General features: G+C 35.7%; 1 protein-coding gene and 1 long non-coding RNA gene across 5 annotated transcripts in view; one reads left to right on the top strand and one right to left on the bottom strand.

Annotated features, from left to right (window-relative positions):
* The window catches only part of LOC128018548 (glutamate receptor ionotropic, delta-2), a 356,061-nt gene that overhangs the window by 22,928 nt on the left and 309,078 nt on the right, over positions 1 to 24,055 (bottom strand). For all 4 annotated transcript variants that reach the window (XR_008184907.1, XR_008184906.1, XM_052604127.1 and 1 more), the window contains exon 13: positions 18,552 to 18,747. Coding sequence is in view for 2 of the 4 variants with exons in the window: in XM_052604127.1 (XP_052460087.1) it covers positions 18,552 to 18,747 (196 nt within the window). In the remaining 2 variants the exon portion in view is untranslated. The remainder of the gene's footprint in view (positions 1 to 18,551; positions 18,748 to 24,055) is intronic.
* LOC128018551 (uncharacterized) lies at positions 23,374 to 24,016 on the top strand. Its single transcript, XR_008184909.1, has 2 exons — positions 23,374 to 23,436; positions 23,699 to 24,016. It is a non-coding gene; the product is annotated as an uncharacterized LOC128018551 (long non-coding RNA).

Below are 24,055 nucleotides of genomic sequence, written 5' to 3' on the forward strand. Positions count from 1 at the left end.
CTATTAAAAATTTTCAGTAATATTCATATTAATAATAATGTGAACATATTAAGAAATGTATGATGCTCGCAAAAAAACAAAAAAACAAAAAACAAACAAACAACAACAAAAAAAATTAACATTTACTGATATGGCTAGCACCCATTTACCTGCTTTTTAGGAAATCAAAACTGGCTGTATGACACATCACCTAATTAATATTCATGAGCCATGCTGTAATCTTTTTAATGCATGAAATATCAGTACTTTATCACCTATTGGCCAATATTAGAGATATACATACATTATTTTTGGTTTCAGTTGATATTGGATATTTAACTGTAAAATAATTTCCCCAATTTGCCACCATCTAACATTTATTTTATAAAAACACTTATAATGTGATGCATAAATTCCCCTGAAGAAAATACTGTTGAATTTAAAACCCTAAAAATATTCATTTAAAAAATAATTTAAATATCTTACAGAATAAACGTAGATTTTAACAGATGATTATGTCAATACTGGCTGGATCTTAAATCACATTTTTTTAATGATCCATGATATATAAGTACTATACGAACTATTGGTAGATCATTTTTAATAATTAATTAATAATAATTAATATTTTTTTATTTATTTATTAGTATTGGTTGATATTGTATATTTAATTAAATGAAAATAATGATTAAAAAATCGATTAAATATCTTACTGAATGATCATGAAGATGTTGATAGATTCTTATGTCAATAATAAATAAATAAAAATGAATAATAATTATTGAAAATTTGTGTACTCTGTATGCTACATCTCTGTAAGTGTGTGCATTTATCTTTTATGCTTTTTCACAGACACAGACAGACAATGTCAGAACATTACATTTAGAAGCTGAATGAAGATTGTTCTGTTATACCGGAGGCCTTTTCTATTGATTCTAATTCAATTGAACTCAGACAGCAGAGGAAAAATTGCCTGTGGCATAATTGCAGTTGGTAAAATTGCCACAACTGCATTATAATGGGCACGTGTCACAAAAGGTGAGAGAAAGATAAAAAACTTCTTGACACAAATCACATTAAAGACAGGAAAGTAAAGCATGTCTAGGAGTCCTGCAACACTGCAGCCCTAGCACTTAAAGGGGTTGTGCTTTTAATTGTGCCAAGCCAATTATTTCAGGTCATTTTCCCTAAAACAAACAATGCTCAGTGCATCCTAATCAGTACTTTACTTTTAAAGGAGGTATCAAGCACATGCCCTCATTACATATTTCATATTCATCCATACATATTCAACGTTTCCGCCAAACAACAGGGCACTGAGTTAAAGTAAAAGGAACACATTGGATGCGACTGTACTGGAAATGTGGTTCTCACAATGCTCTCATGGTTTCAATGGCCTGGGAAAATGACAACACTGTATAAAAACAGCAGGACTCCTCTGATGTTTGGTGAGATGTAAACCCTATAGTATGAAATGAATCAAAGCTTTTATGAAATCAATAACTTCCAAAAGGACACAGCTGCATATTTTGATGAGGTACAGAGGTTGTTTTTTCTTTTTTTTTTTTTTTTAAAAACCTAGTTCATTCGAAGCTATCCAAGGTGAATCATGTACACACTAATACTGTTACACATTTATTGCTGACACATATTTAATTTGAAAAGAACAGCTCAGAGAAATATAATATCTTCCCCAGAACAGCAGTAACAGTGAATGATAAAGGATATATAGATATTGCTCCACCATTATCTAAGGCATGATACATATTTCCCAAAATGCAGCATAGTTTTATTTCTTTCGCCCACATTTGATAATTAAGGTGTAAGTGCAGTAGGGTTATTTCAGTTATTTTCCAAGTGAGTTTCCAGCCACATACATGTATTTTTTATATGAACAGATCACATTAAAATACTACTTAGAAAAACCAAGATGTGGATACAGTATGTGCATAAAAACGTTTCTATGCAGTAAGACAACATGTGCATAAACAACGATGGAAAGTTGATGGATTTACTGAAATTCCTAGATGCATGTCAAAAAAATTATATGATCAGCTATATATATATATATATATATATATATATATATATATATATATATATATATATATATATATATATATATATATATATATTTAAAAAAATTTCCCTGGAAGTTATGATCTTGTTTTCCTAAGCATTTTGCATGGAAATGGTGCCTTATTCACAACTTTTTGTTGTTGTTACAATATTCATAATTAAATTCACAACATGGATGAAAACATACTCTTTCATTTGTACCATTCATCTAACTGGTTTTGAGTTGCAGGGAGAATATGTTGGACTTGTGAGCTCAAGATGAAATATAAATGGTCATGTTCCTATTCAAAACATTAAGAGAACAATTTTTATATTTGATTTATTCTAAAAGAAGAAAAAAAAACATATTTATTCTCCATCTTGGTTCTTAGTTTAAAACCCCTTTCTCAGGTTCTAACTCAGAAAGCTCAAAAGCACAAGAAGCTTCAGACACCGTGCTCTAGAGAACCTGAGGAAGTGTGGAGAGAGGCCCGCTTCATTTGATGAAGGAGGACATTCCTGCTGAGTGATCATCTCCCAGGACAACATTACTGAGAGCCAATCAGCTTTGTCCTCAGCTTTCCTGCTGAGACTTCTTCAAAAGGCCAGGGCTCAAGGTCCCAGAGGCCATCTTGCCAGCCGCAAGACTTTATACAGAACAGTCTGACCTCCATTAAGGTCGGCTTCATACTGTTTCGAGAATTGTTCAGCAGCGATAAAGTGGGCTCTCTTTCTTTTCTATCCAAAGCACTTTTTCATTACATCAATTTATGTTCAAAAGATCCATGTACTTTCAGATTATTTTTAACCCACGATTACAGCCTTTACCAAAAAAGGCATGCATTTTGAAACAGATCTAAAATAAAAATGTTTGTATAATTGCTACTTGCTTTAAATGATATTGCTTATGAAAAAAAAGCAGGCAAAATTCATCAATTCAGACTTTAACTGAGCTGAACTCCCTATCACAAGAAAAAATCATGAGGATAAAAAATGTAATTTATACTTTAAATTATACTTTGCCTTCCTTTAGAGATGCTAAGTGGTTTGCAGTCATTTTGCAGGTCTACTTCAACCAATCTGCTGCTTAAAAGGACAGTTCACAAAAAAAAAAAAAAAAAAAAAAAAAAAGTTACCATTTAAAGAAGAATGTTGAATCTGTTTTTGCATATTGAGTACATAATATTCATATAATTAATTAGGGATGCACCAATCCGATGCTTAGTATCGGTATTGGCTCCGATATTGCCATTTTCTGCTGTATCGGGTTTCGGTCTGACAAGACCGATCCAAATCTAATATTGTGCAAATACTATTCTGTGTTATAGTTATTTAATCTAAATGTAAATATTAATCCCCATGAAAGGCATTATAACGCAACATAAAGTTTCTGTGCACTATATTCCAAGTGCTCTGAATCAGTTCCATAGTTTAATTTGAGCTAGAGATGAAAATTTAAGTCAAGTTCATGTAGACTCTTCTCTCCGCTGCGGCTCTCTGTCATCCTCCATCGCACCTTGTGTCGTTCGGTTATGACAATCAATACGATAAAAGTCTCTCCAAGAGGATTCAATTTTCCTATTATTATAATTGATCTGTAGATAAATATCAGTGGTTTTGCATGAAATGAGTTTTTCTTGCTGGAGTTTGATGTTGTTTCTGAATCATTTTACTTCCTACTGGGTGTTTGTTAGATCTTTATTCTACTGGTAAATTATCTGCTAACCTAATGGGATTTTTGTCATAGATAATGATTATATATTTTTTCATTTGGTATTTTTCTTTACAATGAAGATAACACACACAAATCACGATCAGGCCAACACACAGAAGTATAGAAATGCTATACTGATTAGTGTCGGATCGGTATCGACCGATACTCAGAATTTTTGGTATTGGACTGGTTCTGAAAAATAGTATCGTTGCATCCCTATAATTAATACATACAATCTATCATTTTATCTCTCTCTTCTATATATTTCTACAGTATGTATCATGAAGTGATACAAAACAAAACAAAGTTTTTTTTTCAAAAGGGGACTGTGCCACCAAGACAAAATAAATGTCCAAATCTGAATGCAGTAGATAACCAGTCAAATTAATTTTATATACAGAGAGAATTGATGAGTTTCATTAATTAGCAGTTTTTGAAAGGGACAGCTGACCAACGCTCTTCACATGCTCTTACAAAGGGTACACCGGAAGCTTGCACCCATGTGGACTGTGCGCAAATGGGCACTCGATGGAGACAACATGGAGAGACATCAATATGTGACAACTTCCTTTCCCACTTTTCCTCTCCTCTCTAATTGGCTTTGAGCTGTCATTAGTACTCTCTATCCTACAGAAAATGAAGGAAAAGCAATTAATAGTCCATCACAGACCATATGCAAAAGGACGTACCTTCCCAAAGACAGGATCTATAAGGGAGAGAGGAATAATTAGGCACAGATGTTTGAGAAACAGTCCAGGACAGCTCACTGAGCTAGAACTGAAATACTGTTGCTAATGGGATATGGCATGAATCTTTATTTTTTCACTCATCTTTTTCAATCTGTTGTTTTGCAGCATTACAAATATAATTTGAAGAATAATGGGGATATTTTTAAATATTCTGGCTTTAAAGACAGTCTCTGTAGGTTGAAGTGATCTTGCTTTGCAAACCAAACCCAGCTTGTAAGATCACCTGATGCCCCTTATTATTTCTTAAAGAGATAGTTCACCCAAAACTAAACTTCCAGCATCATTTATTCACCTTCATGTAATTTTAAATCTGTATTAGGTTATTTTATATTTGTAGGACATAAAATAAGATATTCTGAAGAACCTTTTTGTTGACAAAAACTATATAAATAACACAAGGATAAATAACAGTTTTTATTTATTTTTTATTTTTTTTATAAACTATCCCTTTACAATTAAAATTATTACATATTTGATCGTTCCAGAATGTAGGAAGCAGCTTTCAGTGTAACAGCTTCCCATATTTTTCCTTAACGTAAAAAACCTCATAATGTCAAAGTCACAGCTGTAACATTTTGCAGTCATATACTTGTCAATTTCCCATAATGCTCAAACATGAAAATGGCAAACAGCAGCGCGCTCAGCAGGGAGTGAACATTTGAGAGAGTATATGACGAGTAGGCTATTGATTGCTAAAATAGATGAATTATGCCTCTGACATTTAGTGGGAGTGGTGAACCAAAGAAAAAAAAACTGTTATTCTCATGTTGTATTTTCATTTCTTAAAAGAAAAGCATTGACTCTCATAGAAAACTGATCTCCTTTGGAATAAATGATGATGATAATAATAATAATAATAATAAAAAGATGCATGAAGGCCTATTTTTAGCCAGGGGTGGTAGGAGAGCTGGTTCGTTGACAGGAGTCACCCACGTTGAATCCGATCAGTATTGTGTGCCAAATCTCATCAATGTCACCCAACTCCCGTTCCATTTAACACTGGTTTCACTCTGCCTTCCTTTCCTGACTGTATTGACTAATCGATCAGTTTTGACACTAGTCTGTCTGTTCGGTTAGTGTCGACTAGCTGTGGATCAAATGACTTAATTTGAGCTTGTTTGATACGTGGTGACAATAAGAGGAAACCAGTTCATACACAAAAGTCTCCAAGTGTTATCTGTGTGACATTAGTTTTGTTTAAACTGTAATGGCAAAATATATCTGGAAATGCAAACTAAAGACATCTGAGATAATAAAGTACTAACCAAAACTCTTTCCATCAACTCTCAAATTACTCAAACATTGCTCAGTGGCTGACAGGAAGTGTATAAGGGAGACTGTTTTACACGGTTAATGACAATGGAAGCAATAAAAATCTTCCAATATTCACTTTCATTTCTCATCAACATCAATTCATTTCTCTTTACTCACATTTGTCTCAACAGAGCACTGACAAGAAGGTCGTTTGCATAAAGCTGTTTACATTCTGGGAAGGTTTGGCAAAATGGCTAGTCTATATTGAGCAATTTACATTTTAGATAAAATACTGCCAAATACTGCTCTGCCAACAAAAGTAATTCCAAACAAAGTCACACTTAAATGAACCATCGACTGAATGAATCAGTGTGCTCTGAACAAATTATACGAGTGTATGATTCAATGACTCCTTCATTAGGACAGTCAATTGTCATCACCTGCAGGGGCAACAATGTAACTGTAGAAAAAAAAGAAAAAGCACTAAAAAGTAGACACACTGATAGTTTGTGAAAGTCCCACAGCTTTTAATTTTCTGCCTTCTTTAAACACTGCTTGAATGTTTTCATACAGAACTAAAATATACGGCAATGGTTAATTTAACATTGAATTCGAGGCTATGTATAAACTGAACTGTGCTTTTGATCATTTACTCTAATACATCAGAGTCAGACATAGCATTCAAAAGAAAAGAAAAGAAGGTCTGTGCATATCCTTTTGAGCTTCCCACACAAAGGGCAAAATATAAAGTAACTAAGACAGCCATGAGACTGCAAGCTTAGCCTCAGAAAATGTAGAGATGGATCTTAAAGAAAGTTATCTAACCTCTCTGCAACAACTATTCTCTTCTCTTCATAAAAAAAAAAAAAAAAATATATATATATATATATATATATATATATATATATATATATTTTTGGAAATGCATGAGGGTGAGTACATGACATAATTTACATTTTTGGTCATATTATTGCTTTAACTCCTTGCAAAAACCAGTCAAAGACAAGAGGGAGCAGGAAGTGAGTGAGATCAAGCTAGGTTTCTAAGTCGGGTCGCCCTCCACCATGCCACACACCTGAGCTTTCCTTGCCACAGGTCATTTTTTGTTGCTGAAAGGTTACCATCCTAATCAAGAAAGAAACGGTCCTCCTACTCTTCTTAAAATTCTCTTAGTCTATTTGTGATGACATGGATCAGTGGATGCATCTTGTCCACAGAGCAGGAAAATACACGCTTCACTAAATCACTGCAAAGATGCGCGAAAAAGCTGTCAAAGGACCCTAGCACAGACATTCTGACATATTATAGCACTCACAGATATGAGTGCACACATGCACGTCTTTGCACGCATCCATGATCACACACCCTGCTGTATATTCAGAGTGCTCCCCATCGCTCATGTGGCTGTCATCTGCAGCGTGCCATCTCTGGTCCTCCTCACAGTTGCGACATGCACACTTCATGAAGCCCCTGTCCTCTACATCAGGAGCACCTGTGATGTGACATTTTGTGCTTTCTACTCATGCTGAGATGACAAACATATAGAGCTCCAGCAAGCCTGTCCTCTCGCAACTGACAGCACACTTTCTTCCGACTTCAGAATAATTTAAGGTCACACATTCTGGCTCCAAAACACAGGGAACTTCCTCCATAGGCAGTGTTTAAAAGCATTACAGACACACTCCAAATGCGAAGGCTGTTAGCATGTCATTAAGTTTAAGGTGTGATCACATTAGCCAAATGTCACAATTTGTGCAAAAATAAGCTCCATTGTATTTTGACATTGGTGTGTACAGTGATGCATAAAGAACAGCTCACACAGAATTCACTTTCAAACTAGGGGTGTGCACAAATAGTCAAATATTTGAATATTCAATCTGTAATTATTATTTGAAAACATATAAAAAAACATGATTCAAATTTTACTACGTTTTGCTTTGCTGGCTGTAAAAGGATGGGAGGCCATGATAAATCCTAAGCACGCAAACTAAAAGTCAGTTACTAAATGAACTGGATGGCTCTGTGGAGCGTGTTAACAAGTTGATTGTATTTGATCACAGAATGTCGTCGTCTGCCTCGCAAAGTTTGGAATTACTTTGATCAAAACAATCTTATTAAAGGATCTTACAAAATGGAATTACTTTTGATAATATCACCCCCACAATGAGAAATCACATGAAGTCCAAACAGCAGTCAAGTGAGGAAAGACAGCTGTTCGTCACTGCAGGTATGCACATCTGCAGCCCGAGTGAGTCGAGAAGAGAGCTTATCTTATAGCCATATGATCTTGAGACGTGTGCTTCCTTTAAATTTCATTTAGGGTGACCACTTTAAGAACAGAAAACACATAGCGCTGTAAGAAACTTTGCTTTGCACACCGTTATCGTTGTGTCTCTAGAACATCTGTGTCAAAGCATTCTTATTGAGGAGCCAACTTTCACCCGAGCATGTGGATATTATTGTTTTTACTCAACATTAACATTATAAACAGGCCTACTCAAGTGTACAGTATGTAGGTTCTATACTGTAATTGACACTGTCTGCTTTATTTTTCCTGTTGCACTGCAGCTTAACATTTGTACTTATTTTTTTTTTTTACACATTTTCAACTAAAGAAAACCTTTAGATACTGTATAATGTAACATTCTTGTAGAACTGTTATGTAGAATGCCTCATCATAAGCTTGTTCTCATTTAGGTAAACAAATAATATTTAAATACTATATATATATATATATATATATATATATATATATATATATATATATATAAGCTTAATTTTTATTCAAATTCCTATTAATTTCTATCATTTAAAGCCAAATTACATAAAGCAATGTGCATCAACCATGTAATGCATTACAAGAAGTTATATGTGCAATAATTTCATTCTTACTAGGCTAGATTTTTAGCTTAGCAGCATGCCATCAAACATCATTGGAACAGAGCTCTGGAGATTGTGAAGGAATAACTCCTGTTTGAGGTATCTGATCTCATAAAAACTGAATTAAACAACTCTAAATCATGAAGTGCATAAGCGTGTTGCGCAGGTAACTCAAGTCATAGATTTGAAAAAATGAGATCCGACCGGTACTTACAATGACAGAAAAAAGCAATAAGGTGCGTAACACACCAACATTCACAATATGATACAGGGGGAAAAGGTTTCTCAGAGTCATTTGCGATTCAAGCCATGACATTACTGTCATTTTTTTCATAACCACTGATACAAGAATACTCACGTTTTCTAGGTGGTGACAAATGGCTTATGGGTTTTTATGTGCATGTGAGTCTGGAAGAGTCTCAAGTAGTATTTCTATGAATAGCTGAGGTCATTCTCTATGAGCTGGCAAGAAAGAAATATTTAGGACCACTACCCCTTTTCCGCCTCTCCTTTCTCGACCTGTGATGTATTATTTTCTTTGCTTTCCAAAAGTCCATTAAGGCCTGGCGGTGGGCCATCTTGTCTCCCGCTGACAAAGATAAAGATGTGGTGGAGGGGTGCAGGGACGAACAGAATGAGAATGAGCGGGGCATCGCTAGAGTTTACCTAAAAAAAACACACACACATTCTCACCACTTGCTCTGCAAACACATAGTCACAACAACATGTTTGCCGCTTCGGACATTTAGATAATGCCTCGCCTTTCATTTAATTAATCTACAATTCAATCATTTAATTTTGTCTCCTAAAAACAAACCGAAAAGATGGAGGGGTCATTCTCCTTCTCAAGTCTCTGCAGGAATACAGAAGTGAAATTTAATGATCCAATTTGGGTCATCTTGCTGGCAGACCGGAGGGTTGTTGAGTTTGAGATTAAACTCATCCTTTAGAGGCTGTTTGTCTTTTGCCTTTTCTCACACTGATGTTTCTACCTGCAGATTTATGCCCTCTGCATTAGTAACGTTTCCACCATTTTTTTTTTTCTGTGAGGAAGTGCTGCTGTGTGGGCTTCTAACCAGCTTTCCATTTCCCTAGTAATAAAGCGCATTTGTCATTAAGATTCACCGGAGCGACTCGTTAAGAGTCTGATTGAGAATGTTTATCTGCGTGAAGGAGAAACATCACTCTGAGAAATGGCAATGTGAGCTCCAGAATTGACTTTTAAGTCAGGAGTTTCTACTTTAAAAAGGGAATTTCAGCCTTTGCAACAATTCAACCCTGTCATAATCCTTTTTTTTTTTTTTTTTTTGGAGTGTCACACCAGGAATAAGAGAGCTCAGATCTAGCACTGCCTTCAGAGTCCTACTGGGAAGTTGCTACTTACAGGTTTGTAATTCAGATTTTATGTGCATAGAGGGGATTTTGGATGTAATAAAATGTTTGGCAATGTCCCTCTCTCTCTTTTGCTTTCTGACAATAAGTAGCTTTAATGCCAGTACAACAAATTGACAAGGAAAATATGCATAATCGATCAACTAATTATATCATTCTTTACCACCCCCCAAAAAAAAAAAAAAAAATTCATCATGCATTTTTTCATCAATAGTACACAAAATGTGTACAAATTAAATTGCAAAGTCAATATTCACAAATATGAATATAATTACGATCAATATAAAATCGGCTTCAGTCTCCGATTCTTTACTTCTCACGCCCCTCACTCTGCAGGTCAGGGCTCAAAAAGTCTTACTACCTCAGGCACCAATTAATTTCCAAGACTATTCAAGTCGTTCCTGATTATGCCATAAATATTTGAAAACCAATTTATAGACACCGCCATTTGTATGTCAGACACAAATCTCTGGATTTTACCAATTTAAATTATAACTGCACTACATGTCTCCAAAAAGATGAAAAAAAGAAGAAGTCCTGAATTTTGCAGCACACTAAAGGATCTTCCTTCATTAAAGAAATCTCCATAAATCGCCCTTGCTTTTAACATTTTAATAAACCTTGACATTGGAAGGTTCCTAGACCTTAGAGACAGATAGATAGAACTTGTATTTAGTTAATGTATTTCATCATATCAACATAAAACGTTTTTTGTAGACCACTTCCCAGAAAGAGTTGAATTTCTTTGCATTGCAGTTCAGTGAATTCCTGCGTACATGCGCACTTGGCCAGTACACATCTGCATTCTGACATGACTGTCATTCAATCTGCAGCATTCTGTGAGTGCCATATGGAACATGTAAGGACATCTCCTGACTGCATGACATCAGCACTGTATACCCCTGAGGTTCCTCAGCGAATCTGGGTTTGAGTCTGTTTTGTTGTCGCTAACAGCATTTAGCAAGTTACCTCACATAATGACAGACGCACAGGGAGTGAAGAGAGACTGAAATATGAAGTGAGGAGTAAAAAGTCTTTTGTAAAAGATCTTCTCGATGCAGACAGATGTCCTGCCAAGTGGATTCAACACTCAAGAGTTTAGTTCTTTCTCCAAGTTGAGACAGATACAGTAATTAGGCCTTATTTGCTTTTAGATCAAGCCTCCTCAATTGGCTCTTATTTTAATTTCAGTTTCGCTCATCAAATTGCTGTACATGGATACGGGTGCATAGTGAGTCATGTACATATCAGACCCCTTAAATACAGCTTCACAATTAGCGCCACCTCTTCTCTACATTTTTTTGCAGCCCTCTTATCTTTTCCGACACTTATCCTCTCTCTTTGGGTTCTTCTGTGTCTCTCCCCGGTCCGCCCCTTCTCTTGAAGCTATAACACCAGCTCATTCCGTCAGATGCCTAGCAACAATGCTGCTAAATCTATCAGGAGGAAGAAGATAAGTCTCAGCTAATTCCTGTTAAAGCAGCACTTTCATTCTCACTTTCCTCCTCCTTTATTTGTATCTTACCTGTGATGTCCATTCTCAATTATCCTCCCGTCCACATTTCCTACACTATCTCCTCTCTCACTTCCTATTTAGGTGTCAAAAGCTCTCTCTCTTTCTCTCTCTCTCTCTCTCTCTCTCTCTGAGTGTTGCTGTAGTATATGGACTAATACTTGTTTTATAACACAAAACATACATATTAAAGCTTGTTAAGCTAACTTTGTTCAGGGTCAGTAAGATTTTTGTTTTTGTTTTTTTAAATTGCTACTTTTATTCAGCAAGGACACATCAAATTGATCAAAAGTACCAGCAACTTTATAATGTTACAAAAGATATTTCAAATAAATGCTTTTTTGGCAAAAAAAAGAAAAAAAAAAAAAAGAAAAAAAAAATCCACATATATATATATATATATATATATATATATATATATAATGGAATATATTTCAATTGGAATTTCACAGATTTCACCTCACACTGAAAATAACGCGCAGCAACAAAGCTGTGGTTTTAGTTTGTTTGTGTTACCAACAGCAGAGTTTGACCTTTTTAATCACTTTCAATTAATATGCACCAATTTAATCACTGCCAGTTTGAGAGCCCCTTTAACAGATTACTGCACAGTACTGTGTTTTGGATCTAAATTAGAGTTTAATGCAGCTAATAAAACACTCAGTTTCTTATAAAAATTAGATTTACACAAATACCTTCACACTGCTATTACCCAAAAGTCTAAATATCTGCAAATCAACAAAAGCAATTTCTTGTGATAAGTTGTGAGCAGACTCTGAACACAGTTCTGCAAAAACACTGCAGCTCTTTTTTGATCTTCGTGGAAATTTCTCAAACGCGCCAAGCAGGTGTTAAAAGAGTTTTAATCTTTCCCATAGAGCAGGCCTCCTCATGCGTTCACTTTAACTCATCTGTTGATGACTCAAATCTCATCATTACACTTTCTAAACAATCACCGCCCGACTTCCCACATGCACTGCACTGTTTTGTGCTGTTCGATGTGACAACACGCTAATGAGCAAGCTGAGAATTAAATGATAAAGTGTTTGTGTAATGAGAGGAGAGTGGCTCTTTGCAGTGTGTTTGTGTGAATCTGGGGAGGGAAGAATGAACAATGGAAAGATCATTAGATCCCCTCTATAACAAGAATTAATATATATGTGTGTGTGTGTGTGTATTTTACAGAAATATTAATATTTTTACATCACCGACCCAAGCTCTGATCATTTCAAATATGACTGACTTTCTTCTGTGGAAAAAAAAGTGTTCGATGTTATTTTCCATTTAATAACTGTAAAATGAAAAGAGACTGAAGCTCTTAAGCTTTCGCAAAAAAAAAAAAACACATGCAGAATATTTCAAATCATCTGAAGCCATTATGGTTGACAAAACTGGTCTGAATATATATGAAGCCATATGAGGAAAAAAGCAATACTGCAATAATGCATTACATTGATTGAAAATAAAAACATTTACATTAAATATAAATCTTTTTCAAATAAATGTTTTATTCATCAGAGAATTCTAAAAAAATAGAATAAAAAATATCTATCCTAATTTCTACAAAAACGACATGACAGTGAAGAGATAATGAAAGAAACTTTCATTTCTCCACCAACTCCTTGTTTAATTTTTATTCACATCTACCTCCTTTTTTCTTCTACCTTCTTCTGTTCCTGAGTTTTCTTCACTTTCTCTGCTGCGTTTTACCTTCAGTTGCGTCTTCCTGTCTCTTTTGGGGGATGGACATGCTGGCCAAATAAGCCCGGGATAATGAAGTCTGTGAATGCTGAAATATGACTGAAATCCTTTTAGTGCTGGCTTATATCGACTCCCTTGTTTGCAGTCAAAGGCACCTCTCTCTTTTCTTCTCCACACCCCTCCTGCTCCCCTGTTTCCATCATGTTTTGATGTCAACTAATGGTCTATACAAAATTCTCCTCCGGTGGGGACTGAGCTAGACATAATGGGGATATCTTATCTCATGACCTGAAAAATGTCTTCCTAGGACACAGACCATCTCATGTCCTTCTGCGAGTTCTACAGTTTCCAGACGAAAGCCTCCTTCATACATCCACGTTTGCTGGAGATGATTTACTAGTCGTGGACAGGTAAACACACTGCTGTTGTAAATGACCTTTGCTTGTGATCAGATCATTTCAGGAAAAGGATGCAATGTCACGGGAAAATATTCAGAAAGGTTATAGTATAACGAAAAAATGAAAACACAACAATGTGCAGTACTTGATTACAGTCTTGTGGAGATTCTTTAATACTGAACAAATTAAAACAATAATAATAATTAAAAAAAAAAAATCCTTTTTAAGTGAATGTAATGACTTGATAATCACCCCCTCCCATGTAGTTACTCAAATATATATATATATATATATATATTGTCACCATGATGATAGTTATTGCAAATTTTTTTTTAAGATTTTCTAAATTTAGTCAAGACATTAACTTAAAATAATTATTAAGGACATCAATTCAAATCAAAGAAAAAAAAAATCTATGCAAAATGTTGCTTTCTAGAACTTCAGTTCGAGGGACAGTAATTTATTTTATTTTATAAGACCTATGAAAATGAATAAAACAATTCATCTTGAGTGAACTTATAATTTTTTTGCAATGTCGGTGAAAATGTGCCATACAAATATAAATCTTGTATGCTCTGCTCATGAATTAAGAAAGCATCACCCTTATCAGTGAAATGAAATTCCCAGTCTGCTCCTATTATTGAAAAATGAGACAAACAGGGGCTCTCAGCATTAGCACATGACTAGCTCAGAGAAGAGATGAATACAACTGAGAATAAACATCACCGATATTTGCTAGGGAAATCAGAGCAGATGTTTGTCCAGTGTACCAGATACTCCTTTATTATGGATAAGCACAAGCTGCGACAAGCCCTGCTGTTACACAATGAATTCTGCGGCTGTTCTTTGATTCTTTAAAGGGATAGTTCATCCATAAATTAAATTCATCATCATTTACTTGTTTTCATGTTGTTCCAAACCTTTATTACTTTTATTTAATCCACAGAACACATCTATTTATCTACAGAAGAATATCCAAGCTGCTATGTTCTATATAATGTAAGTGAATAGTTCATAGTATTTTATTTTTATTTTTAAGCAACCTTTTCAATACCAGGTCCTCAGTTGACCAAAACAAAAAGCTATTGCATGGTTTCAGAGCACTTCAAATCTCATATAAAAAGTTATATGGGCTACTTTGTTAATTTTTAAGCTTGACAGCTCCCGTTGCCCATTCAGTTTCACTGTATGCAATATAAAAGTTAAGGCATTCTGCCTTTGTTGTTCCATGGAAGAAAGTCAAGTAAATGGTGACAGAACTTACTATTGTCTGATAATTCTAAGAAGAACATTTGTCTGTGCTTGTGAAGAGTCTGCAAGGCTATTTATGTAGTAAATGAGAAGAGAAAATGTGAGAGAGGCAGAAAGGCTTCTGTTACTAAGAATCTGCTACTGTTCTCCACTTGTCATTTGTTTTGTGTCTTCTGAAACACTTTATTGTTGTAGAGTACAATATGTGCAGCTTTTTGCCGAAAGTCAGTTCATGATTTATTTTAAGATTGTTGTTTTTATTCTGTTTTCTGCACATAACAACAAAAGTCAACATTGCCTCTGTTGGGAATATCATTTATTTAACTCAGTATTGCATTTAGCAACATAACTGCACACAAAACTGTTTCACCTTCACAGAGTTATACAATATTTGAAATGTTGTTGGAGCATTAAAGTGATAGTTCACCCAAAAATGAAAATTGCCCCATGATTTACTCACTCTCTAGCCATCCTGGGTGTGCAGGTGCAAAAAATTTGATTATCATGGAAAAGGTCTTCATTTTTGGGAATTTAATTAAAAAAGCAAACTTTCTTATATTCTAGATTCATTGCACACAAACTGAAATGTTTCAAGTTTTTTTTTTTTTATTCTGAAGGTTACGACTTATTGCTTAGGAAAAAAGAGCTGCTGTGTTTTTGCAGAACTGTGTTTAGAGTCATGCCACTCATCATGTGCACCTGCTCACCACTTATCACAAGAAATTGCTTTTGTTGATTTGCAGATATTTAGACCTTTGGGTAATAGCAGTGTGAAGGTGTTTGTGTAAAAAAGTATCTCCAAAAATTTTAATATTCTATTTTGAGCTTGATAAGTTTGATTAATTTTGAGTATAAATACTACCTCTTGGGCTAGTTAACACATGCAACCACAATTATGGGAAAGACTAGTGACTTGATAGTTGACCAGAAGACAATCATCAACACGCTTCACAAGGAGGGGAAGCCACAGAAGGTCATTACTGAAAGGGCTGGCTGTTCACTGAGTGCTGTATTAAAAAAATATTAATAGAGAGTTGAATGGAAGGAAAAATTGTGGTAGAAAAATGTGCACAAGCAACAGAGATGACCACAGCCTTGAGAACATTGTCAGGAAAAGCCGATTCAAGAGCTTCACAAGGAGTGGACTGAAGCCAGAGTCAGCGCATCAAGAGTCACCACACTCAGACGTCTTCAGGAAAAGGGCTATAGCTGTAACATTCCTAAAACCAAGCCACTCCTGAACCAGAGAAAAAAAAACATAAGAAGAGTTTCACCTGTGGTAAGGAAAAAAAAAGAACTGGACTGTTGCTCAGTGGTCCAAAGTCTTCTTTTCAGATGCAAGTTAATTTAGCATTTCATTTGGAAATCAAGGTCTGCAATAAGGAGGAAAACTGGAGAGGCACAGAATCCAAAGTCCAGTCTGACATTTCCGAAGTAAGTGATGATGATGAATGAACATAAATGACTTGAACAATAGCAACTAAATTAGCCCGCTATCCCTTTAAAACAGAATGCATAGTTGCAATGGATGCAATGTACCGATACACATTTTTCCTAATGTTTACATTCACTTACGACGTAATCAACTGTGTTTGTGTGAATACTCGTCAAAACGGACAATTTGAAATCATTTTGGGTGTAATTCTCCGTTCATGCGAAACGAAAGAGTATTTTTATGTGTGTGGCGAGTGGGGCGGGGCCGAGAGGCGTGGGAACGAGGAGTGAGGCCAGGTGTAGTGATTAGAGATGAGCTGCACCTGCGCCCCACCGCCAGTATCGAGTCCCACGTAGGAGATGGAAGGATATAAAACTGGAGTGACGACCGTGAAGGACGAGTGAGGACCAGGCCTGGACAATATTTTATGTGTTTGCTTTTTATTTATGCGCACCAGTCGTCCGTGAGGGGCTGGTGCGCCGTTTTGTATTTATTTATGAATTATTAAAGTATTTTGATTGTGCGCCGGTTCCCGCCTCCTTCTTCCCGATGTATATGGAGTTTTAATATCGTTACAATGTGACATGCAGCAATGTATGTTAGCTTATGTCCCGCCGGTTCATATGTATGTATCTAGCCTCCAAACCACACAGCTGATTCATTCTGAATGAATCTCTTCCCAAATCGTCCCTACCTAACATTTTTGTCTCTTATTTATTCATTGACAAAAATGTCAATAGATACGTAAATCTATGTCATTCACAGTTTTTGTCATTCAAAAAGAGTTTTGGTTCATCGTCTCATTGTCGTCAGTGAAAAAAATGTAGTTGAGGACAATTATTACGAAAATAATTCATCAACGGAATTAACACTGGCATAGTGTAAACTCCGGAGAGAATATGCAGTCTCACGAGAACCAGGCTTATATCGAAATCCTACATTTTTTTTTTTTTTTTTTTTACAAATCTTCGCTACGCCAACTTCCTACGTCATCCGCCAGAATGTCCTTCTTTTGTGAGACAGTTAGCAGAAGCTAGAGATTACTGTTTATAAAGTTTTAAATATGGATATTTTTCTTAAAAAAAAAAAAAACTCCGGAGCCATGTGGGACACTGTGTGGCAAGCCAATAGGAACCAGAACGGTTTGGTTACTGACATTCTTCAAAATATATTTTGTGTTCCACAGTATAAAGCCAGTCAGACAGATTTTGGACAACATGACGGCAGGATGGGGTGGGCGGAGGATGGGGTCGGATTTCTTTTATATATACCTATAATCATGCTAATTGAAGAATCACCCAATGTAATCATTAAAAAATAAAATAAAATAATAAAGCCAGTTTAGCAGCATTTTAAACTAAAATGTTAAAATAATTATTCACATAGTCAATATATATATATTTCCATGCACAATTGCTTGCAAAAAAATACTATTTAAAATAAATAAATAAACTACTTAGAAAAAAATGAGATCATGTTGGCTTGTTTATTAGGTTGAAGATTTTCATGGCTACAATCTGCTGTCAATAATCCAGCACCATATGCAAAACTGAAGTACTTTTTTTTTTTTTTTTATAAATTTCTTTTAGGTAAAAGCATCTGTTAAATGGCTGAAATATAAATTACTTTATGTTGTGGCCATAAATACTTAGAGAAACTCCAGGAGTCAGTCACTAGGTGGCGCTCTGAAGCCTACATGCCACAGAGGAAGTAAGGCAAGTGAAAACAGAAGAGGCAAAGGAAGGAGAGGCTGAAGGAGGGTAAGACAGAGGTGTCACCTTGTCATACAGTATTTAACTGAACACCTGTGAGATGATATCACATTAACAAAACACTCTAGTCAGCCATTTGCTCTTTAGTATTCTCACAAGATCTGAAGGCGGCGCAGACTCTCTGCCTTCATACTTCACTCGCCTACCAGCCTTTTTAATTGTAGTGCTAAAGCTCGTTTAAAATTCCAAATGAAAACACGCTTGGAAGTGAGGAATAAAAAATCGTGGGTTAACAAATAAGGCATTAACCCGCACCTAATTAGTATGGGAATTCAGTGGGGGAATTTTCAGAGTTAAATCACTCATAACTCAAGCACCATTAAGCCACATTAGCACATTTTTGCTTTGATATCTCTATTCAGAAAACATTAGTGCTATCTTCACAAACCGTTGCTTAGTTAAGCACTGTAATTAGATAAACGGTGGCGGCAGTCATAGCGCCCGGAGCACCCTACCTTCCGGATGCCTTCTTTCGATTCCTCCACGTTGTTTTCGGCTCCTCCTGTCCGGTTGATCATCCTCCACATCTGCGAGTACATCGGGTCCCTCTCGAAAGGGTTCATGCCTTTACTGCGGACCTGGTCGTAGACAGCGGAGTCCAGAACCGTGCCGTATGGCAAGTCTGTCTGCTTAGCCAAATCCTGCAGAGACCTGGAGGGGAACAATGAAACATATTACAAGCTAAAATACAGAGAAACAATATTATTGGGTTGATGCCTGGGGGCGTTAATCATTTAATGATTAAAACATTATTTGCAACGTCTACATTGTGGATGCATGAATACCCACAGGTTTGAGTTTAATTGTCCCAGTGTAAGTGAGTATAAATCCATCCAGCAGCTTTGCTGCGCAGACACTCTCCCACTTATGTTATGTCGAATATTGTTTATTCAGCAATTTGTGTTAATATCTTACATCTAATTAAAAGTTAGCGAACCAAGGGACAATAATTCCCTGCAGTAATATTTATATAAAGCAAATAATTGGAAAACACAATAAAGATGAGGCCTTCCCTGCAAAATACTGCAGTTCATCAAAGCGTTTCATTAAGTCGAACTTAATTTATAAAACTGATAATAATACAAATTATGTCCTTTTGCACGGTGTTAATATTCAACATGACCAACTCTATAACATTATTTCTATACATTTGAGCAGCACGTCAGTGACAGCAGAAAGCGTGGGTTGGTGCCATTGAGATTCCAGCAGACAGCTGGACTGACCTCTAATTAATCAAATATTATTACATCAGACAGCTGTCATCTTCTTCTGGTACTTAACTCCGCGAGCACCCTTTGAAGGTTTAATGAACTTGCCAACAAATGTTAATCTTTTATTGCTCCCAATTAATCTCGCCACTTAATCCCCACCCCTCCCGAAAGATTATGGGTATGTGTCGGGTGTCATTTGCATGGAGAACTGCTGTTAAAATGACCCGTGAGTACCCTGCAGTACTATAAAGTACTATAAAGCACCATTGCAGAGCTACTGAGGAATGCAGGTCTGGTCTGTGACATTACACTTTCAATGCTAATGTAAGTCCTTCGTCTTTGTGTTCTACTTACTCTGTGGGTCCCTTTGCACCTAATATAAAAACATTAAAAGCAGTTGTCACACATATTTATTATTAATACAGGAAGTTTGGGCGGAACATACAACAGGATTTGACCCCTTTTCTAAAATAGCCAATAGGCTTATGTCAATCATTAATGATGATTCGCACCTTGCTATAGTCAGTTGTCTCATACTACACAAGTTCCAAATTCTATTAAGAATAACAAATCGTTAGGCTTATAATAACACAGTTTAGAGAAAGATAATAATAATAATAATAATAATAATAATAATAATAATAGTCATTGTTTTGGTCTATTTGGATAAATAATGTTTTTAAATGATAATAATAAAAAAATGATGCAGTGCTGATAATAAACTATATAGACTACAATTCAAAGGTTTGGGGTCAGTAAGATTGTATTTCTTTTAAATAAATTAATTATTTTATTCAGCAAGGATGCATTCAATTGATCAAAAGTGACAGTAAAGAGAAATTATAATGTTATAAAAATTTTCTCTTTCAAATTAATGCCTTTCCTCTGAACTTTATATTCATCAAATAATTTTGACAAAACTATATCAGCTATTAAACAGCACAACTGGTTTTAACATTGCCAATAATAAGAAATGTTTCTTGAGCAACAACTCAGCATATTAGAATCATTTCTGGTGGATGATGATCATGAATAAATTACATCATGAATAAATTACATTTGTACTTTTTATAGTTATTTTCACAATTACTGTTTGTATTGTATTTATGTATGTGACACTGGACCACAAAACCTGTCGTAAGGGTCAATTTTACGAAACTTAGACTTATACATAAATTGAAAGCTGAATAAATAAGCTTTCCAATAGTTTGTTAGGATCGGACGATATTGGCTAAGATAAAACTATGAAACTATGGAATCTGAGCGTGTAAAAAAAATCTAAATATTGAGAAAATCACCTTTAAAGTTGTCAAAATTAAGTTCTTAGCAATGTATAGGTAATAATCAATAAATATGTTTTAATATATTTACAGTAGGAAATTTACAAAATACCTTCATGGAACATGATTTTTTGGCATAAAAGAAAAATCAATAATTTTGACCCATACAAATGTTTTTTTGGCTATTTCTACAAATATGGTTTTGTGGTCCATTGGCATATGCGAAAAAAGGTGCCGGTGGCATAGTGAGGACATTTTCACTCAGGAGAGCATCTGATTGGAGAGATCTATGAAGTGCAGGATAAGTCTTCAATATTTTAGGTTTGTCTTCCTGAAAGAGAAGAACTGGATCCATCTAGGTTTATGAGTACACTAGCATATAGATGACCTCACAGTTAAATAACATGCACTAAAAGCCAGAAAATGTGTTCTTTAAACAGGGTCAGTGTTGAACAAGTAGAATCTCAGTTGTAGATTTGCACTAGCCTGCAATATTTATAGATTCAGTTGACTGCAGTTAAATCCATCTCTGTAATTTTTAATACTAGCGGAACATTTGCAATGCAGCAATGTGTTCTTGTTCCAGCAAAATTCAGTTAGCCTCAAGAATAGCAATCTATCTGTGTATACGCTTTTTCACACCCTTTATAGGTGACCATCTGGCGGCATTCAAATGCTACGGCTGCTGCTTTGCCCGGGAAAACTGTCATCTATGGCACAGAGTAACTGTTAGTAGCCAGACCGCAGGCAAACTGGCATGGCTGGCAAACTGAGAGTGCAAAAAAATAAAAAATAAATAAATAATAATTCTTGAGAGGCCTGTAGCCTAGCCCTCCTTCACCTTCACAGATGGATGTATGGAGTCCCACTGAACAATCTGTTTCATTTTAATACTTCTAAACCGATTTAACAATATGCATGAAAATTCAAACCTGTTTCTTCCCAAGGGTACATTGTAATGCAGATTCAAACATTGAGGCTGCTGTACAGTCTTTATTACTTTCCTCTGTTAAAAAATCAAACTGGATGGCATTTTCATGCGGTTTTGGGTTAAAAGTGAATAGTTTTTTTTTTTTTTTTGCTAAGCTGTATTTCATCCAGCAAATCAGTGGCACAGTCTTGCAAATCCTTCAAAACAATGGCAATCAGCACAAGCAACATCCATCTGAAGTGTTTTCCACACTCACAAGATGATAAATCATTTCGCTAAATGTCTACAGCTGAATCCGGGCCATCACGGTGCCAGTATGTGTAAAACAAAACTAAAAAAGTTTTCACAGTTACTCTGCAGGCATTGATTTGTGCTTTTGATACTCACCTCAGAATTCAGCCATGCTGAAAAAGTTTCACATAAATGCATTCAATATCAGGTAAGTACAAAGCTTTCAACTGAATTCCTCGAGGAACCAGCCTGATGAATGAAACGAGCGAATGTATAGACTTTGTGTTTGCTGGTTAAGAGCTATGTGGGGTAAGTGAGAGTTGTCGATAAGTTGATGTTGCCCTGATTTAATTAACACTGGGTTGGCATCAGTAAAGTCGATAAAAAGAGACTGATAAACTAAAGCTCCATCCTTCTGGTCCCCTATCCATCTGGCTTAAAATTCTCACAGCAACAAAAGAATATGATACTAAACAAACTGTACCGACTTTAAACCTATTAAATTATGAATCCCCTCTCAAGGCAAAACTATGTAATTGTGACCTCAGTCCACTACCCAGCTGGTCTCATAAATCTTTCAGTTCATCCTGACTGAATTGTGTATTTTAAATACAACAGACCCCTGGGTGCAGAGTTTAGTGTGTAATTATTTCTGTAATTACCCTGCCATCGTCTACACATTAAAAGATAATACATTCAAATGTATGGAAATCCTAATTAGGTGCATAGAGCTAGAATCAAGCGATCTACGCACAAGGTCATTAATGATAATCTAATGCAAAGAAAAATAAAAATCTTGATAAAATAAATACTAAATAGTCTCATTTTCCATTGTAACGCCCCTATCCAAATCCAAATCGCCTACATGGTTATATGATGAAGGAGACGAGGAGCGTTACGAGCACAATTAACTCTATCACTGCTCGTCATCGGTGAATTTGATTAACCACATGTGAGGCACAAGAAATCACAGAGCACGTTATTACAAAACAATTAACTCTATGACTGCTGGACACTGGTGAGTCTTAGTCTAATTATGGCACTCAATTAGTGTCATCTCATAGTGGGCGGAATCCCCCCCCACACACACACCTTTTTTAACCAAAGTAAAAGACCTCACATCATTCTAAAATTGTCCACCTTCAGGTTGCCACAGCTTTCTGTGTGAAAGTACATTTTATAAAGATTTTTATAAAGTAAACAAGATAATGGTAACATTTTATATTAAGGTTCATTAGTTAATGTTAACTACAAACATTAACTAAGAATGAACAATTCTTCTATAGCAATTATTAATCTTAGTTAAAGTTAATTTCAACATTTACTAATGCATTATTAAAATCAAAGTTGGGCTTTTTAACATTAGATAATGCACTGTTAATTAGCAAGAACTAATAATAAATGACCGTACTTGTCAGGGTTTTGCACTGTCACTTTGTTTTATGTTTGTTTCTTGTGTCTAGTGTCAGCACATGGCCTTGTTAGTTATTTTCTCGGCCATGTCCTCCTTTAGCCCCTCCTCTTTGTTTCCTCTTTACCACACACTCTTGTTACCCTAGTTGGTCTAATTGTGCTCACCTGTCCCTCATGTATTGCACCTTTCCCTTTTGTGTTTGCTGGTCCATTTTCATTATCACCCCCTCTGTCTGTGGATGTGGCTGAATATGTGTCCTTGTCTCCCTGTCTGGTTGGTCTTCTGCCCTTGTTTTGTCTAGCCCTTGTGATTCTATGTTCTTGTCTTGCTCCTTGTTTTAGTAATTGGTTTGTTCTTGCCCTTTGCTTTCATTTGTAATATTTATTTAGTTTTCTAGTCTTGATTCTTGGTTTTGTTTGATCTCTTAAGTTGGTTAAATTGGTAACTTCTTATTTTGTTACTTTTATTAGTTCATTGGTTTTTATTCCTTGTCTTGGATTTAACTTGTGTTTTTGTGGAAATTTGTCCTGTCTAGTCTGGTGTTCGAGTTCCTGACCTGTCCCCATGTGTCCTGCCCTGGTTCTACCAGCCTGGCATCTGGTCTGTCTCCAGAGTCAGTGTTCAACAAGTTTCTGAGCTGTGCTCTATGGTGCCTTGTGTGGCCTTCTCTATCAGCCTGGAATTGCTACCCTCTCTGTTGGCCAAATATTCTGCCAGTTGTTTCCTGAAGCCTTCCCAGTGGCCTTCCCTAGCTGTTCTGTTTGTGTTCCTGTTGTGGTACTGTATCTGTTGTGCACTTCACTACCTCTTGTATCAGTCTGTCTCGTCAATAAAACCTTGTTATCTCACTACAGTTGGGTCCTCATCCCAGATCCCTGACAGTACTTTTCAT

The sequence above is a fragment of the Carassius gibelio genome, chromosome A8 (genome assembly GCF_023724105.1).
Source record: "Carassius gibelio isolate Cgi1373 ecotype wild population from Czech Republic chromosome A8, carGib1.2-hapl.c, whole genome shotgun sequence".
In the NCBI taxonomy this organism is placed as follows: Eukaryota; Metazoa; Chordata; class Actinopteri; order Cypriniformes; family Cyprinidae; genus Carassius; species Carassius gibelio.